The sequence below is a fragment of the Melozone crissalis genome, unplaced genomic scaffold, assembly GCF_028551555.1.
Source record: "Melozone crissalis strain CALT ecotype California unplaced genomic scaffold, PUWL_Pcris_2 ptg000228l_1, whole genome shotgun sequence".
NCBI classification, from domain to species: Eukaryota; Metazoa; Chordata; class Aves; order Passeriformes; family Passerellidae; genus Melozone; species Melozone crissalis.
The window spans coordinates 21,697-40,970 of NW_026535990.1; the positions used below are offsets into that span (position 1 = coordinate 21,697).

At 57.3% G+C, this 19,274-nt stretch overlaps 1 protein-coding gene across 1 annotated transcript; it reads left to right on the forward strand.

The window, feature by feature from the left end:
* The first annotated feature begins 6,656 nt into the window (after positions 1-6,656).
* Positions 6,657-17,234, forward strand: VANGL2 (VANGL planar cell polarity protein 2). The gene is made up of 8 exons (XM_054294231.1): positions 6,657-6,767; positions 8,577-8,837; positions 9,450-9,570; positions 11,386-11,993; positions 13,206-13,342; positions 13,834-13,969; positions 14,661-14,892; positions 15,466-17,234. Exons 2-8 carry the CDS (start codon positions 8,767-8,769, stop codon positions 15,724-15,726), a joined length of 1,566 nt encoding a protein of 521 aa, XP_054150206.1. The 5' UTR covers positions 6,657-6,767; positions 8,577-8,766; the 3' UTR covers positions 15,727-17,234.
* Positions 17,235-19,274: the final 2,040 nt, after the last annotated feature.

The following is a 19,274-nucleotide window of genomic DNA, read 5'->3' on the forward strand; positions in this document are numbered from 1 at the left end:
TGTCCCCAATGGCCGCCGGGGCAGCAGCGCCCCCTGCGGGGCCACTCCAGCTCTGCCACCCCCCCGATTTGGGGACATCGCCCCCCTGTCACCTCCCCTTAATTTGGGGACATTGCCCCCTCAATTTGGAAACCCTAAACCCCTTCAGGGCCGTGTCCCCAAACCCCTTTGGGGCTCATTGTCCCCAAACCCCTTTGGGGTTCATTGTCCCCAAACCCTTTTAGGGCTCATTGTCCCCAAACCCCTTTGGGGCTCATTGTCCCCAAACCCCTTTGGGGTTCATTGTCCCCAAACCCTTCAGGGCTCATTGTCCCCAGACCCCTTTGGGGTTCATTGTCCCCAAACCCTTTTAGGGCTCATTGTCCCCAAACCCCTTTGGGGTTCATTGTCCCCAACCCCTTCAAGGCTCATTGTCCCCAGTCCCTTTGGGGCCGTGTCCCCTCCCGCAGCCCTCGAGGGGAGGGGGCGGCCCCACAAAGGCCGGGGTGGGGCCGAGCGCCCCCTCCCAGCTGCCGCAGCCCCATCTGGCCGGGAACGACCCCCGGCCCCATAAATCATCCCGGGGAACGACCCCGGCCCCATAAATCATCTCCGAGCGGGGCGGGAGCGCCCCGGGGCAGCTGCGGGGGCGGCCCTGGAACCCCCCTGGCACAAACCCCACAACAATGGGGTCACCAGGGACCCCCCCACACAACAATGGGGTCACCAGGGACCCCCACACACAACAATGGGGGCGCCAGGAGCGGGGTTTTGGGCTTGGGGTCGCAGCTCGGGGTGGGCCTGGTGGTTCCGCTCATTAGGGCGTGAAATAATGGGGTGGGGGGCGCTGAGATTATCCTCCCCCATAATTCCCCCCTAATCTCCCTGCCCCATAGCCCCCAGCCCCAAAATCCCCTCGCCCCAAATCCCCACAAAATCCCGATCTCCCCTCGCCCCAAATCCCCCCAAAATCCCCCCCAAATCCCCCCGCCCCAAATCCCCCCAAATTCCCCCCAAATTCCCGCTCTCCCCTCGCCCCCCGCCCCAATCCCCTCCCGGCCCCGCCTCCCCATTGAGCCCCACACACGCATTTCAATCCCACCAATGGCAGCGGGGCTCTCTGCGCCCACCTCACGCCATTGGCCAGCGCCGCGGGGGGCGTGGCCAGCGCGTTCCCACCCTCGCCCATTGAGCGCTCGGCTGTTCCGGGCAGCGGCCGCGCCCCCCCCCCCCCCCGCGCTCCGCGGGCTTTGGGGACCCCCGGGTGGTTTTGGGGGGCTCGGGGGGATTTGGGGTCGCTCCCGTTGGGGAAAAGGAAGGTGCTGGAGCCCCCCGTGTGCCCCCAGCGACCCCTGTTGCCTCGGGGGGTTCTGCTGGCCCTGAGCCCCCCAAAAATCCCGGCTCTGCGGCAGGCCGGGGGTCCCCAGGTGTGACCTCAGGTGTGTCCCCAGGTGTGACCCCAGGTGTGTCCCGACCACCCCCATATCCGCAGACGTGGGGCTGGGGTCTTCCAGCACCCCGGAACCGCTGGGGCTGAGGGTCGGGGGTGGCCCCAAACGCGGGGGGCTCGGCCGGACCCCCCCCCCGAGGACACCCCAAACCCTGAGGGGGGCTCGGGCGGACCCAGGACCCCAAATCCCGGTTTTTTTGGGGTGTTTATGGGGTTCAGAATCCAAAACAAGTTGGGAGCAGCGGGGCTGTGCCCCCCCTGTGGGCTGAGACCCCTTTGGGGCAATTTTGGGGGCGTTCAGACCCCTTTGGGGACAATTTTGGGGTGCGGAGACCGCTTGGGGGAGCTCCGAGCGGGGAGGACACGAGGTGGGGGCTCAACCCTCGTTGCCCCCTCCCTAAAACCGGGGATTCTTCTCCAAAAACGCCGCCCCCTCCCCAAAAACTGGGGAACCCTCCTCAAGAAACGGGGAACCCTCCTCAAAAAACGGGGAACCCTCCTCAAAAAACGCCCCCTCCCCCAAAACACCGCATCCTCACCCCAAATCCCCCCGGCCTGGGGGGGTCCCTGGGTGTTCGGGGAGGGGTCCCCAATATGGGGAGGGGTCCGCGGGTGTCCCCCCGCCCCGAACAATGGCCGGGAGCGCGCAGCAGCGCAGACAATGGGGCGGGCGCGGGGGCGCTCCGGGGGGAGCCGGGCTTTCCTCCGCCCCCTCCTGCCCTTCCTCCTCCTCCTCCTCCTCCTCCTCCTCCTCCTCCTCCTCCTCCTCCTCCTCCTCCTCCTCCTCCGCCGCCGGCTCCGGGTGCGGGGGGGACGCGCACAAAGGTGCGGGGCGATGGTGAGTGGGGGGCGATGGTGAGTGGGGGGTCCCGGGGGGGTCCCGGGGGGATCCGGGGCTGCCGAAGCGGCCCTGGGGCCGGGCGGGGAGCGGGGCCGGGCCGGGGCCGCGCTCGGTGCGGGAAGGGCCCCGCCGGCCGCGGCTTTTCCTGCGCTCCGGCGGCGGCGGCTGCGGGAGCCGCGATTGGGGAGGGGGCGATGGGACCCCCCGGGAACCCCCTCGGGGCGCGGTGCGACCCCCGGGACCCCCGGGACGTGCCCCGGGCTGCGGCGGGGGTGGCACGGCGGCCTCGGGGCGCTTTGTGCCCATCGCGGGGGCACCTGCGGGGCGTCCCCGGGGTGTCCCCAAGGTGTGCCCGGTGTCCCCCTCATGGCCTGCGCGGTGTCCCCGGTGTCCCCATCACCCTCGGGGTGTCCCCCGGTGTCCCCCCGTCACACTCGGGGTGTCCCTGGGGTGTCCCCCCTGCTGTCCCCCCGTGTCCCCACTGTCTCCCCCGGTGTCCCCACGCCCTGCCCGGTGCCCGGGGCTCCCTGTGCCGGGCGTGCCCGGTGCCCCCCGGCTCCGAGACAGCCCCGGCCGGATCCCGAGCCGCTTCCCGGAGATCCCGAGCCGGTTCCCGGAGATCCCGAGCCGGTTCTGGGATCCCGAGCCGGTTCCTGGATCCCGAGCCGGTTCTGGGATCCCGAGCCGGTTCTGGGATCCCGAGCCCGTTCCTGGATCCCGAGCCGGTTCCCGGAGATCCCGAGCCGGTTCCTGGATCCCGAGCTGGTTCTGGGATCCCGAGCCGGTTCTGGGATCCCGAGCCGGTTCCCGGAGATCCCGAGCCGGTTCTGGGATCCCGAGCCGGTTCCCGGAGATCCCGAGCCGGTTCTGGGATCCCGAGCCGGTTCCGGGATCCCGAGCCGGTTCCCGGAGATCCCGAGCCGGTTCCTGGATCCCGAGCCGGTTCCCAGAGATCCCGAGCCGGTTCTGGGATCCCAAGCCGGTTCTGGGATCCCGAGCCGGTTCCTGGATCCCGAGCCGGCTCCCGGAGATCCCGAGCCGGTTCTGGGATCCCGAGCCGGTTCCTGGATCCCGAGCTGGTTCCCGGAGATCCCGAGCCGGTTCTGGGATCCCGAGCCGGCTCCCGGAGATCCCGAGCCGGTTCCTGGATCCCGAGTCGGTTCTGGGATCCCGAGCCGGTTCCTGGATCCCGAGCCGGCTCCCGGAGATCCCGAGCCGGTTCTGGGATCCCGAGCCGGTTCCTGGATCCCGAGCCGGTTCTGGGATCCCGAGCCGGTTCTGGCAGAGCCGCCCTGGATCCCTGACCCGGTTCCCCGAGCCGGTTCCCGGTTCCCGAGCCGGTCCCGGATCCCAGCCTGGGATGTTTTGTTGTTTTTCCTTCGGGATTCTCTTCCTTCCCCCCGCGGGCGGAGGTGAAAACGCAACAAAACAACGAAAAAGAAATTAAAACAACAACAACAAAAAGAGGAGATTTCGGGAAAATTCAAATCTCCTCCTGGAGGAGCCCCCGGCAGAAATCCGAGCCTGGGGCCGGGACCCAGACGGGACCCCGAGGATTTTCCCGGCGCTTTGTGAAGCTCGGATGATTTAATTAATGAGCAATTAGCAATTAGCGGGCGGCGGGCTCGAGGTGCCCCCGTGTCCCCAATTCCAGAGGGGTCGGGGACAATCCCGGCCCTCCCATGGGAGCGATCCCACGGCAGGAAGGAATTCCCGGTTTTCAGACAATGGGGCCGGAGGGAGCAGCCCCGGATCCGGCTCGGTTCGGGATTCGGGATGAGATTCCCGAGAGGTTTTTATGGATTCATTGTCCAGGGCCGGGATGCCGAGGCCTGGGAAGGGAATTTGGGAATTCCCGAATTCGGAATTCCTGCCCAAGCCGAGGAGGTTCGGAATCCCTGGATGTGATGGGAACGTCGCGGCGCTCCCGGATCCCGCTGGATCCCGACCCTGCTGCCGCTTTTCTGGGATCTGGGACGTGGGAAATGGAACTGGGGAGATCCCAAAGCATCGGGAGCTGCTGGAGCAGAATTCTCATGGATCCAAACCGAAATCCTGGGAGATCCCGGCGTCCTTTGGGGGCAGGAATTGGGGTTTTGGGGTTTTTCCCGAAGAAAACGTCGGAATTCCCGGCGAGGACGTGGATTTATGGGATGGTCCTTCCCAAATCCCACGGAGCCGCCTGGAAGCGGATTTGGGATTGTTGGAAAGATGAGATTTGGGATTTCTCCAGGGAATTCTGAGCGTTCTCCGTGAATTTGGGATTTCTCCAGGGAATCCTGAGCGTTCCCCGGGAATTTGGGATTTCTCCAGGGAATTCTGAGCAATTCTCCGGGAATTTGGGATTGGGGAATTTAGGGAAGGGATGGGGTGATGGGATTTGGGATTTCTGCAGGGAATCCTGAGCAATTTCCCAGGAATTGGGATGGGGGATTTAGGGATGTGGGGTGGGAATTCCAGAATCCTGGAAATTTTTTGCTGGGAATTTGGGAGAATCCTGAGGCGGATTTGGGATCCGATCCCAGGGAATGGGGGCAGGACAAGAGGGAACGGCCTCGAGCTGTGCCAGGGCTGGAAATTTGGGATGGTTTTTCCATGGGAAAAGGGTCGGGAAGGGGCTCAGGTGGGGCTGGATCCCCATCCCCGCAGGGAATCCCTGGAATTCGGATTTGATCCATCCCAGCTCGGACTCGGTGACCTCGGAGATCTTTCCCGGGATTTTCTGGAATTCCCACCCCCATCATTCCCAGCCCTCCCCAGTTCCTCCAGGACGGGAATCCCGGATCCTTCACCCAACGGATTCTCCCTCTCCAAGTGGGATTTTTCCCAGGAAAATTCATTCCCAGCATTCCCAGAACCCCGGATCAGGAAGGAGCCGATTTTCCGCTTGGAATTCTCCCTCTGGAGCCGTCGGGAAGAGGCTTTTTCATCAGGAAACGCTTTGGATCTATTTGGTTTTATTTTTAATTTGATTTTCGCTCTTTTGGGGAACATTTGAATCCCAAACGTTGGATTTGAGGCTCCAGGACTTTGATCCCCGGAAAAATTCCAGCCTGGGCTTGAAGGCGTCGGGAATGGCGAAGCCTCCCCGGGCCTGGGGGGGTTTTTTGGGGAGCTTTGATCGTCCCGGGATTAAAAAATGGGAATTTTCCTCCTCCTCCTCCTCTTTTGCATCCGGCTCTGGCTCCCGGCGTCTCCCAGAGCCCGGGAATCCATTCCCGGCATCTCCAGGGCTGTGGAACCGGCTCTGCTGGAAAAGATTCCAAGAAAAATCCCTTTTTTGTTGTTTTTCACTGCTGGAACGGGAGGATGAGGAGCTCCAGGATCCCGGATTCCTGCTGGAATTCCCAAATTCCCTTTGGGATGGGGACGATACCTGTCAAACCCGTGGACTCCTGGAAAATCCCGAATTTATTTTGGCTGAATCCACAGGCTGGGGACAAGAGACCTCGGAACAGCTGGAAAATCCCGGGATTCATGGAAAACCCCAGGATTCATGGGAAACCCCAGGATCTCTGGAAAACCCCAAGTTCACTTCAGCTCGAGACACTGGGATTTCTGGAAAACTCAGGGATCCCTGGAAAACCCCAGGAATTCTGGAAAACCCCAGGAATTCTGAAAAAAACCAGGATTTCTGGAAAATGCCAAGTTCACTTCGGCCGCAGACACCGGGATTTTGGGAAAACTCAGGGATTCCTGGAAAATCGCAAATCTATCCCGGCCAATTATCCAGAAGGACAATTCCCAAAAATTTTGGGATGCCTGGGGTGGGGGAGATGTCCAATCGCTTTTCTATGGTGCTCCCAAGGAATTCCCGAGCAGCGGGATCCGGGAATTGGTGGGATTGAGGAATTGGCGGGATTGGGAATTGGCAGGATTTGGAAATTTGTGCAATTTGAAAATTGGCAGAATTGGGGAATTGGCGGGATTTGAAAATTGATGGGATTGAAAATTGGCGGGATTGGAAATTGGTGGGATTTGAAAATTGGCGGGACTCGAAAATTGGCAGGATTGGGGAATTTGGGAATTTACAGGATTGGGGAATTGGCGAGATTGGGAATTGGCAGGAGTTGGAAATTTGTGGGATTGGGGAATTGGCGGGATTTGGTAATTTGCAGGATTTGAAAATCGGCAAGAGCTGGAAATTGACGGGATTTGAAAATTGGCGGGATTGGGTAATTTGGGAATTCAGGATATAGGAATTTTGGAATTTTGGCATTTTAGAATTCAGGATTTAGGAATTCAGGAATTTTGGAATTCGGGAATTTGGGAATTTTGGAATTCGGGAATTTGGGAATTTTGGAATTCGGGATTTTGGGAATTGCTCCCGAATTCCCGTTGTTTGTCCCCGCAGCTCCAGGGCGGCCCCCCCGTGCCCGTGCCGTGAGCAGCCCCCCATGCCCGGCCCGTGGTCCATGCCGGCCCCTCCGGAGGCTCCGGACGCCCCAAAGGCCTCGGAGAGCGCCGGGACGGAGCCGCCGCCGCCGGAGCCGCCCGGTGAGTGAGCCCGGGGACACTGGGGGGACTGGGAGGGGAGCCGGGCACCACTGGGGATACTGGGGGTACTGGGGATACTGGGACAGGATCCACCCCATCGCTGGGGGGACTGGGGATACTGGGAATACTGGGATGGGATCCGGCCATTACTGGGGATACTGGGACAGGATCCAGGCACTACTGCGGATACTGGGAGGGGAGCCGGGCACCACTGGGGATACTGGGATGGGAGCCGGCCAATACTGGGGATACTGGGGATACTGGGATGGGAGCCAGGCATTACTGGGGGTACTGGGAATACTGGGGAGACTGGGATGGGATCTGGCCCTTACTGGGGATACTGGGGTGGGATCCAGCCATTACTGGGGATACTGGGGATACTGGGATGGGATCCAGCCAATACTGGGGGGACTGGGGATACTGGGAGGTGAGCCAGGCATTACTGGGCATACTGGGATGGGATCCAGGCATCACTGGGGGTACTGGGGATACTGGGATGGGATCCAGCCACTACTGGGGGGACTGGAGATACTGGGATGGGATCCAGGCCTTACTGGGGTTACTGGGTTATGGGACATCCTGGGACAGGATCCAGCCATTACTGGGGAGCCCTTATTGGTGTTACTGGGGGGACTGGGAGCCTAGGATCCAACCCTTACTGGGGTTACTGGGACAGGATCCAGCCATTACTAGAGGGACTGGGACATACTGGGATCGGATCCATCCGTTATTGGGGTTACTGGGAGCCTGGGATCCAGCCCTTACTGGGGTTACTGGGGAGCCCTTACTGGGGTTACTGGGGGAACTGGAAGCCTGGGATCCAGCCCTTACTGGTGTAACTGGGACATACTGGCGCAGGATCCAGCCCTTACTGGTACATACTGGGGCAGGATCCACCCCATTACTGGGACATACTGGGGCAGGATCCAGCCCTTACTGGTACATACTGGGGCAGGATCCAGCCCTTACTGGGCTTACTGGGCCATTCTGGGACCCCCAGCGTCTCCCGGCCCCGTTCCCGTCTCCCGGGCGACGGCGGCCCGCGGGAACGGCCTCGGTTTCCATGGAGATCCGTGCGGGATCATCCGGAATCCCGGACAAAGGAATTCCCCCCTTCCCCCTTTGCGCCTCCCTGACCCCTTTCCCCCTTTCCCGGGGCCTTGGGAAAGGGGCCCGAGGGGGTTTTGGGGTGGATTCGGTGGGAACGGGATTTCCATGGAAACCCGGGAGGCTGGGACGGCTCCCAGAGGCAGCCGGGGCCTCCCGGACTGCGGGGTTGGGGCGCCCAGATTCCCCCAAAACCCTGGGGAAAGGTTTGGCAGGATCATCCCGAGGGAATCCCAAATTCCCAGATTCCCAAGGCGGGGACGCAGCCCCAGATCCCAAGTCCCTTTTCCCCTGCCCATCCCAAATTCCCTCTCCCTGCTCACCCCAAATTCCCTCTCCCTCCTGACCCCAAATCCCCTTTCCCTGCCCCATTTCCCACCTGGGAAAGGGATGCAGGGCCAGGAGGGGGCTCTGGGCCATCCTGGTCCATCCTGGTCCATCCTGCACCATCCTGGGCCGTACTGGACCATCCTGGGCCATCCTGGGCCATCCTGGGCCATCCTGCACCATCCTGGGCCGTCCTGGGCCGTACTGGTCCATCCTGGGCTGTCCTGGGCCATTCTGGACCATACTGGTCTGTACTGGGCCACACTGGACCATCCTCGTCCATCCTGGGCCATCCTGGGGCCATCCTCGTCCATCCTGGGCCATCCTGGGCCATACTGGGCCAGCCCCAGTGACACTCTCCATGTGTCCCTGCAGGTGGGCGCGTCCTTTTCTCCTGAGCGAGGCCACCCCAAGGTGACAAAATTGAGCCCCTCAAGGTGACGGTCGATCTCCTGAAGGTGCCCTGGGCCTGAAGAAGCCCCCGCTGAAGGAGGCCCTGGCCGCCCTCCCGGGGAAGCCCAAAGCCCAAATCCTGGAGCGGCACAAGGCCCGGCGCTGCGACGCCATGGACAACGAGTCCCAGTACTCCGGGTACTCCTACAAATCCGGCCACTCCCGCAGCTCCCGCAAGCACAGGTGAGGGACCCGCGCCCCTGTCCCCTCCCTTGGCGGGTGTCCCCATGACCCCAATCCCGAGGGATGTCCCAGTCCCACTTTCCCCTCTTTTTCCCCCATTTTTCTTGCTTTTCCCCCATTTTCTCCCATTTTTCCTTCTTTTTTCCTTCTTTTTCCCCCATTTTTCCTGTCTTTTTTCCCCACTTTTTTCTGCTTTTTTCCCCCATTTTCCCTGCTTTTTTCCCCATCTTCCCAACATTTTCTCCCCATTTTTCCTGCTTTTATTCCCCATTTTCCCACTTTTTCCCCCATTTTTCCTGCTTTCCCCCCATTTTTCCTGCTTTTTTCCCCGTCTTTCCCCCATTTTTCCTGCTATTTTTCCCCATTTTTCCTTCCTTTTTCCTTCCTTTTTCCTTCCGTTTTCCTTCCTTTTTCCTTCCTTTTTTCTTCTCTTTTCCCACTTTTTTCCCCCATTTTTCCTGCTTTTTTCCCCCATTTTTCCCCTGTTTGTCCCCCATTTTTCCTTCTTTTTTCCTTATTTTCCCCCCATTTTTCAATCATTTTCCCCCCATTTTTCCCACATTTTTCCCACATTTTTTTTGCTTTTTTCCCATTTTTCCCCGCTTTCCCCAGGGATCGGCGGGAGCGGCACCGCTCCAAGAGCCGGGACGGGACGCGTGGGGACAAATCGGTGACGATCCAAGCGCCGGGGGAGCCTCTGCTGGACAACGAATCCACGCGGGGCGACGAGAGGGTGAGCGCGGGGGGGGGACACAGGGCCGGAGCCCCCCGAGGGATGAAGGGATGAGGGAATGCTTCCCGTTGGAATTTTTCCCGATGGAATTTTCCCCGTCGGAATTCCTCCCGGCGGGATTTCCCGGCCGAGCGGTCCGGCCGGTCGGGCCGGTCCTGTGGGGAGAACGAGAAAATGAGAAAGTGAAAAGGAGACGCGGCGGCGGCGCCAGGGCTGGAAAACGCCCCCGGGATCTGATCCCCAATGAACCCAAACTTTGAGGATTTGCCCCAAATTCCCCCCTGGATGGGGCAGGGGAGGCTGCCCTGCCCGTGGTGCCCCTCATTCCCAAATTCTGGAATTTCTCCAGCTCGATCCCGGCCTTTCATCCTCTCCCAATCCGCCCACGCCGGCGGCTCTGGCGCTTTTCATGTTCCCTCTGCGGCGCCTTTTCCTGGGAATGGGGATTTTCCTGAGAATGGGGGATTTTCCTGGGAATGGGGCTTTTCCTGAGAATGGGGGATTTTCCTAGGAACGGGGGCTTTTCCTGGGAATGGGGCTCCCGGAGCTGCCCTGGAGCGTCCCAGGCTTCGCTTTGCCCCTTGGAACAAAATCCATGGAACCCTGGAATTGCTTGGATGGGGATCATCCCACGGGCAGGGACGCCTCCCCACCATCCCAGGGCGCTCCGGCCTGGAATTGGGGCTGGAATTTTCCAGCGATCCATGGAGAAACAGGAATTGGGCTGGAATTGGACTGGAATTTTCCAGGGGTCCATGGAAAAACAAGGAGGAATCTCCCGGTTTTCCAGCAGGAATCTGTGGGGAAAATTCCTACAGGGAAAACAAAAAAAACCCCAAATTCCAGGAATGTCCGAACGCCCAAGCGCCCAAAACCAGGATGAGGGAAAGACACACAGACAGGGCTGGGAGAAGGAATCCAGCTGGGAAGGAATCCAGGAATTTTGGCACCTCTCTGGCTGGGAGAGGGGGTTCTGGAGCGGGGAAGGGCCTGTCTGGAGCCATTCCCAAAAATTCCTGAAAATTTCCAACGATTCCTGACCCTTCCAAGCGTTCCCAAGGATTCCCAAGCATTCCCAGCCTACCCGGCGCGGGCAGCGCTGCGGGGGCGTGCCGGGCGTGTTCCTGCTGGTCCTGCCAGCCAGGAAGGTTGGCCAGGAAATCCGGGAGCTTCCCGATCCCAGAGCTGCTCCTGCCGGAGCTTTCCCGATCCCAAAGCTGCTCCTGGCGGAGCTGGAGCTTCCCCAGAGGGAGAATTCCCAGCGGAATTCCCGGCGGAATTCCCAGGCCCGGGCTGAGGTTCCTCCACCCTGAGGAGGGCGATGGCTCCGGGCAGCGCTCCCGGCGTGGAGGTGGGATGGGGGTGTGGAGAACAGGGAATGCTCCTCTGGGATTGAGGGAATTCGGGAACCAACCCTTGGAATGTGCCCTGTCACCTCGCCAGGGTGGCATTTCCTGGAGATGTGGTGGGTGGGAGGTCCTGGAGGTCAGGTGGGACACGGAGCCACCCCTGGAAATGTCCCCTGCTCTGGGTGGTCAGTGGGAGGTCCTGGAGGTGAGGTGACCACCTGGGACAGGTAGGACCCCTTGGAATGTCCCTGTCACCTCCCCAGGATGACAATGGGGACACTCTTGGTTTGATGGTGCAAAGGATGGGAGGTCTTGAAGATGAGGTGGGACAGGTGGAACACCTCAAAATGTCCCCTGCTCAGGATGACACCTGGCTGGTCAGAGGGCGGTCCTGGAGGTGAGGTGCCCACCTGGGACAGGTGGGACATGAAGCCACCCCTCGAAACATCCCCTGTCCCCTCCCCAGGACGACAACTGGGGCGAGACCACCACGGTGGTGACGGGCACGTCGGAGCACAGCATCTCCCACGATGACCTCACGCGCATCACCAAGGACATGGAGGACAGCGCCCACCTGGACTGCTCCCGCCACCTGGGCGTGGCCCTGGGCGCGGCCCTGGCGCTCCTGGCCTTCCTCACGCCCTTGGCCTTCCTCCTCCTCCCGCAGCTGCTGTGGCGGGAGGAGCTGGAGCCCTGCGGGACGCCCTGCGAGGGGCTCTTCATCTCGGTGGCCTTCAAGCTCCTCATCCTCCTGCTGGGCAGCTGGGCCCTGTTCTTCCGCCGCCCCAAAGCCTTCTTCCCGCGCGTCTTCGTCTTCCGCGCGCTCCTCATGGTGCTGGTGTTCCTGCTGGTGGTGTCCTACTGGCTCTTCTACGGCGTGCGGATCCTGGACTCGCGGGACCGCAACTACCGCGGCGTGGTGCAGTTCGCCGTGTCGCTGGTGGACGCGCTGCTCTTCGTGCACTACCTGGCCGTGGTGCTGCTGGAGCTGCGGCAGCTGCAGCCGCAGTTCACGCTCAAGGCCGTGCGCTCGGCCGACGGCGCCAGCCGCTTCTACAACGTCGGCCACCTCAGGTGGGGACGGCACCGGTGGATGTTCTCGTGGTGGGAATGGGGATTTTTTAATGTGGGAAGGGTGGATGTTCTTGTGGTGGAAATGGGGATTTTGTAACGTGGGCTTGGGTGGATGTTCTCGTGGTTGGGAATGGGGATTTGTAACGTGGGCTTGGGTGGATGTTCTCGTGGTGGGAATGGGGATTTTTTAATGTGGGAAGGGTGGATGTTCTTGTGGTGGAAATGGGGATTTTGTAACGTGGGCTTGGGTGGATGTTCTCGTGGTGGGAATGGGGATTTTTTAATGTGGGAAAGGTGGTGAGATGTTCTGAGGGTGATCAGACTGGAGGAAAGGGAGATTTTGTGTTCCTCCAAGGGGGAATTTGGGATCTGATTGCAGGGAACGGGGTCACAGAATCCCAGAATCCCAGAATCCCAGAATCCCAATCCCATGATGGGAATGGGGATGTTGTAACGTGGGCTTGGGTGGATTTTCCTGCGGTGGGAATGGGGATTTTTTAATGTGGGAAAGGTGATGACTTCCCGGTCTGCAAGTGGAGATCTGGGGTTTTTGGAGGAGCTGAAGGTTGAATTGCGGTTTTGGGAGGGTTTTATTGGGTGGGTTTTGCCGTTTCTGGGGGGATCCGTGGCACTTCCAGTGTCCTTGGAGCAATCCTGGAGATGTTCTGAGAGGATGAAGGGGATCAGGCTGGAGGAAAGGGAGATTTTGGGTTCCTCCAAGGGGGGGATTTGGGATCTGATTGCAGGGAATGGGGTCAGAGAATCACGGAATCACATAATCGTGGAATCCAGAATCCCAGAATCCCAGAATCCCAATCCCATGATGGGAATGGGGATTTTGTAACGTGGGCTTGGGTGGATTTTCCTGCGGTGGAAATGGGGATTTTTTAATGTGGGAAGGGTGGATGTTCTCGCGGTGGGAATGGGGATTTTGTAACGTAGCAAAGGTGGATGTTCTCGTGGTGGGAGCTCTTTTCTCTGGGAATTGATGGAATCACGGAATGGTTTGGGTTGGAAGGACCTCACAGATCCATGGGCGGGGACACCTCCCACCATCCCAGGTGGTTCCAACCCGACCTTGGACATTCCAGGGATGGCACGTCCACGTTTTTGCCGGGAATTCCCTCCCAGCCCCTGCTGTCCCTCGGTGTGTGTCCCCCCCACGCGTTCCCGCTCTCCCCCTGCCCCACGTTCCCGATGTTCCCCCCGCAGCATCCAGCGAGCGGCCGTGTGGATCCTGGAGAATTACTACCACGACTTCCCGGTCTACAACCCCGCCCTGCTCAACCTCCCAAAATCCGTCCTCTCCAAGAAAATGTCCGGCTTTAAGGTCTATTCCCTCGGCGAGGGTGAGGTTCCATTTCCCCCTTTTCCCCCTTGGCTTCCCCTTCTCCTTCTCCTCCCGTTCCTCCATCCTCATCCTCGCGGTCGCTCTCGTGGACGTTTCTCCATCCCCGTCCTCGTGTTCCTCTCCGGAATTTTTTTGGAGGGAGCTCTGGGTGTTTCCTCCCTTCTTTTCCGGAATTTTTGGGGAACTCTGGGTTCTTCCTCTCTGGAATTTTTTGGAGGGAGCTCTGGGTGTTTCCTCCCTTCCTCTCTGGAATTTTTTGATGGGAGTTCCAGGGGTTTCCTCCCTTCCTCTCTGGAGTTTTTTGATGGGAGTTCCAGGGGTTTCCTCCCTTCCTCTCCACAATATTTTGGGGGGAGCTCTGGGTGCTTCCTCCCTTCCTCTCCGGAATTTTTTTGGGGACCTCTGGGCTCTTCCTCTCTGGAATTTTTTGGGGGGAGCTCCGGGCGCTTTTTCCGAGCTCACCCCCGCTCTGGATGGCTCCACCAACAGAGAATTCCACCAACAACTCCACGGGGCAGTCGCGGGCGGTGATTGCGGCGGCGGCGCGGCGGCGCGACAACAGCCACAACGAGTTCTACTACGAGGAGGCCGAGCACGAGCGCCGGGTGCGGAAACGCCGCGCCAGGTGAGGAAAAATCCACGGATTCCCCGCCTTGGGAATGCTGTGGTGGGTTCTTTCCAGGTTTTTCATGGATGGGGATGTTCCAATTGGTGATTCCAGATCAACCCAAGGGCAGCGGTTTGGAGGGATTGCCAACCGAGTTGGTTGAAACTTGGGTTCTTTCATCCGAGTGAATCCCAGCAGATCCAAGATTTCCGTCCTGGATCCATGGAGATTCCTATCCTAAATCCAAGGGAGTTTCGCATCCCAGATCCAAGGGATTTCCCATCCTAAATCCATGAGATTTCCCATCCCAAATCCAAGAGGTTTTCTGTCCTAAGTCCAAGGGTTTTACATTCCAGTTCCAAGGGAGATTCCATCCTAAATCCAAGGGATTTTTCCGTCCCAAATCCAAGTGGTTTTCCATCCCAAATCCACGAGATTTCCCATCCCAAATCCACGAGTTTTTCCATCCCAAACCCACAAGGTTTTCCATCCCAAATCCAAGGGATTTCCCATCCTAAACCCAAGGGATTTCCCATCTCAAATCCAAGGGATTTTCCATCCCAAATCCACGGGGTTTCTCATCCCAAACTCACGGGGTTTCTCACCCCAAATCCAAGAGGTTTTCTGTCCCAAATCCACGGGTTTTTCCCATCCCAAATCCACGAGTTTTTCCATCCCAAACCCCCGGGTTTCCCCGCCTCTCCCGCAGGCTGGTGGTGGCGGTGGAGGAGGCCTTCACGCACATCAAGCGGCTGCAGGAGGAGGAGCAGAAGAACCCGCGGGAGATCATGGACCCGCGCGAGGCCGCCCAGGCCATCTTCGCCTCCATGGCCCGCGCCATGCAGAAGTACCTGAGGACCACCAAGCAGCAGCCCTACCACACCATGGAGAGCATCCTGCAGCACCTCGAGTTCTGCATCACCCACGACATGACCCCCAAGGTGCCCAGACGGGGGTTTGGGTTGGATTTATCCCGTTTGGGATCATCCCGATGGGAAAATGAGGGGTTGGAGTGAGGTGGGGTTGGGTTCTTCTCGTGGGGATCTGGGGATGGAGCTGGAGCCGCTGGAGAAGGGAATGGAGAATCTTGAGGGTGATTGAGGGGCTCAGCCTGAAGAAAAAGGGGATCCAGGGGGGATTTGGGGTCTGCCAGGGGGGATTTGGGATCTGACCCCAGGGAATGGGGCAGGACAAGAGGGAACGGCCTCGAGCTGCGCCAGGAGAAGCTCAGGGTGGGAAATTTGGGAAAATCCCTCCTGGAAAGGCCTTGGAAGGGGCTCAGGGAGGGTTGGGGTGACCACTCAAGGAATTCCTGGAATTCTGGTGGAGCAGGTGGGGATTGCCCCCAACTCTGACTCGATGACCTCAGAGCTCTTTCCCAACCTGGACAATCCCCAGAAATCCCCAAAAATTCCCAAAGCGGCACCACGGGGCCTTTTTTCCCTCCAAAACAAACCAAAACCAGATCCTGGCCACCCCGAGGTGACATCCCCGTGTCCTTGCCCTCTCCCAAGGCCTTCCTGGAGCGGTACCTGACGGCCGGCCCCACCATCCAGTACCACAAGGACCGCTGGCTGGCCAAGCAGTGGACGCTGGTCAGCGAGGAGCCGGTGACCAACGGCCTCAAGGACGGCGTGGTCTTCGTGCTCAAGCGCCAGGACTTCAGCCTGGTGGTGTCCACCAAGAAGATCCCGTTCTTCAAGCTCTCCGAGGAGTTCGTGGACCCCAAGTCGCACAAGTTCATCATGAGGCTGCAGTCGGAGACCTCGGTGTGATTGGGATTTTTCCCGAATCCTTCCGGCTCCGAATCTCCCAATTTGGCTCCTCCGGCGCCGCCGGGACGCGGAAAAGCGGGAAAGGCGCTCCCGGCTCCGGCGCCCTGCTGGGATCATGACCACTCGTCCTTTCCTGAGGTGGCTGAGCGCCTTCTCCTCATCCTCCTCCTCCTCTTCCTCCTCATTCCGAAATCCGGATCCCTTGGAGCCGGAACTCAAGGGCTAATCCCAAGAATTCCCAACTTCCTTCTTCACCAGCGTCCTTGGAGCAGCTCCGGGGTCCCACCGACCTCCTGCTCCTCCCGTCCGTGTTCTCCTGGACGTCTGTCCTGGCTCTGGCCTTAAACCACTTCCCAGCTTGGGATCCCAAGGGAATTTTGGAATCGTCTCCAGGAATCCGTGGCTGCTATGGAAAAGCTCCCCCTGGTGCACCCCCAGGTTTTGGGAGCGTCCTCCTCGCCTCTGCTGAATTTTTAGGAAAAACGAGCGGAAATTTGGGATTTTTTGGAGGAGCTGAAGGTTTTGGGAGCACCCTCCTCACCTCTGCTGATGTTTTTAGGAAATCTGGGATTTTTGGAGGAGCTGAAGGTCGAATTGAGGTTTTGGGAGGGTTTTTTTGGGTGGGTTTTGCTGCTCCTGGGGGATCCACATCCCAAATTCCAGCGGGAGCTTCCCGGTGCCGTTGGAGCAATCCTGGATCCGTGACCCTGAGGAGCTCCATGAGATCTCAGCGAGGTCCTTCAGGAACGTCCCTCAAATGAGGTGATCCCACAGAATTCCCATCGGGATGCAAAAAGAAAAAATTAATTTTTTCGCCTTCTCCTGGTTTTGTTTCTAAGGTCAGAAATACCTCACGGATGGATTTGGGATTTTATTCCCAATTTTTTTTTGGTTTTTCTCCCCGCTCCAGCTCCCACCTCCACCCTTGTGGGGCCGGAAGTGCCGGATTTCATTCCAGGAGTTTTGGGGTCGGGTTTTGGGGTCGATTTTGTCCTAAGCACTAAAAAAGGGGAGTTTGGAGCCAGGGGAGGCTTCCCCAGTAAGCACCAGTAGCAAAATGGGGGGGATCCACCCCCTACCCGAATTCCAGGAAATTCCTGGGTTTTTTGGGAGTTTTGGGAGAAATTTTTTGGGCAATTTGTACTGGGAGCCCATTTTGGGCCATTTTCCTGAAAAAAAAAATAAAAAAAAAGGGGGGGGATGGATCTTCCTCTGAGGGGTGGGGAGTTCTCAATTCCATTTGAGAATTTTGGGAGATCAAAATTCCCTTTTTTTGGGTTCCGTTTTCGGGGTCGGGTTTGGATTTTGTTTTCCCGCAGAGCCGAGGTTTCTGTGCATGCGTGTAGAAAGTTGTAAAATGTCAAATTAATGGTTTTTAATATATAAAGAAAGCTTGGATTTTCCCAGAGTTTTGCAGTGGATCGGAGCGTTCCGGCAGTGGTAGGAATTTTTTTCCGTTGGTGTTTGGTTGGTTTTTTTTGGGCTTTTTTTTGTTTTATTTTTTTTTTTTTTTCCATAGAGGAACTAAAATTGTACTATTTTGTTTTTTTAATAAAATAAATCTGTTTTGAATTTTTTTTTCTTTTTTTAATTTATTTCGGCTCAGGGGCTGTGGGGCCAAGAGTTTGGGGTTTGTAGGGCCGAGGATTTGGGGTGTGTGGGGTGAAGTTTGGGGGTCTGTAGGGACAAGGATTTGGGGGTTGTGGGGTGAAGGATTTGGGTCTAAAGGGCAGGGATTTGGGATTTATGGGGCAACGAATTTGGGGGTTGTGGGGCCAAAGATTTGGGATCTCTGGGGCCAAATGTATGGCGGATATGGGGCCAAGGATTTGGGGTTATGGGGCCAAGGGTTTGGGGTTGTGGGGCCAAGGATTTGGGATTTATTAGGCCAGAGATTTGGGGCGTTTGTCACTAAATTTTAGGAATCTATGGGGCCAAAATTTTGGGATCTACAAGGCCAAAATTTTGGGATTTATGGGGCCAAAACCTTGGGATTTTGGGGCTGATGGTTTGGGGTCGATGCCCAACCCCTCCTGCACTCATCCCACCCCCAAATCCCCCAGAACTGCCCCAAAACCACGCAGGAAAACATCAGAGTGGGCTGCGTGTCCTGGCAGAGAAATTCAAGGATTTTTTGGGATAAAATCCCACTTTTTGTGCTGTTCCTCGTGCAGGGGACACCGGAGGGGCCTCGGGGTGCCCTCGTGTCCCCAGGGTGGGGCTGGGAGCCACCGGGGCCACCCCGGGACCCTCAGGAGCCTCCCGGGGGCGAGTCCGGCTGGGGAGGAGAAAATCGGGAATTGGAGAGGCTGGAATTGTCCCTTTATCCCGGGAATTGTCCCTTTGTCCTGGGAATTGTCCCTTTATCCCAGGAATTTCCCTTTTTCCCCAGGAAATCCCATTTCCCCAGGAATTCAATTTTTTCCCAGGAATTTTCCCTTTTTCCCAGGCATTCCATTTTTTCCCAGGAAATCCCATTTCCCCAGGAGTTGTCCCTTTTTCCCAGGAATTCCCTTAATCCCAGGAATTTCCCTTTTCCCAGGAATTTTCCCAGGAATTTTCCCATTTCCCCCAGAATTCCCATTTTCCCAGGAATTGTCCCTTTTCCCCAGTAATTTTCCCATTTTCCCAGGAATTTTCCCTTTTCCCAGCAGTACCGGGGGCTGGGGGGGCTCTGGCTGGTCCAAGGGGGTCTCGGTCTCCTCCGGGATTTTTGGGATGGGGTCGTGGACGTGGGGCTGGACCAGAGCCCCCAAATCTGCAAGGGAAGGGTCGGGATGAGAACTGGGAATCTCCGGGATTTGGGAATTCTGGGAATCTCCGGGATTTGGAATTCTGGAGCGGTTTGGGATGGGAGGAGTTTTAGGATCATCCGATCCCATGGGAAGGGACATTCCCACCATCCCAGACTGGAATTGGGAACTTCCAGGGATGGGATAACAAAATATCCCCATAAAATTGAATATTTTATTGAGATGTTTTATTTTTTATAAATATTCAATATTGAATTGAATATTTATAAAAAATAAAACATCTCAATAGAAGTAAATATCCCAGAAAAAAAAACCAATAAAAAACACCCCAATACAACAAAATATCCCAATAAAATAAAATATAAAAGAAAATATCCCTGTAAAATTAAAATATCTCAATAAGATTGAATATCCCAGAAAAAACGAAATATCCCAATGAAATTGAATATCCCAGAAAAAAATAAAATATCTCAATAAAACTGAATATTCAAGGAAAAATGAAATATCCCAATAAAATTAAATATCCCAGAAATAAAATCCCAATAAAACGAAATATAAAAGAAAATATCCCGGTAAAATCAAAACACCCCAATAAAATCAAACACCCAATTAGAAAAATACCCCAAAAAATTAAAATGAAATGAAATGAAATGAAATAAAATAAAATAAAATGAAATAAAATAAAATAAAATAAAATATAATGAAATAAAACAAAATAAAATAAATGAAATGAAATAAAATACAACCAAACTTCCCAGTAAAACCAGTTCTCCCAGTTACCCCGCAGGGCTCACC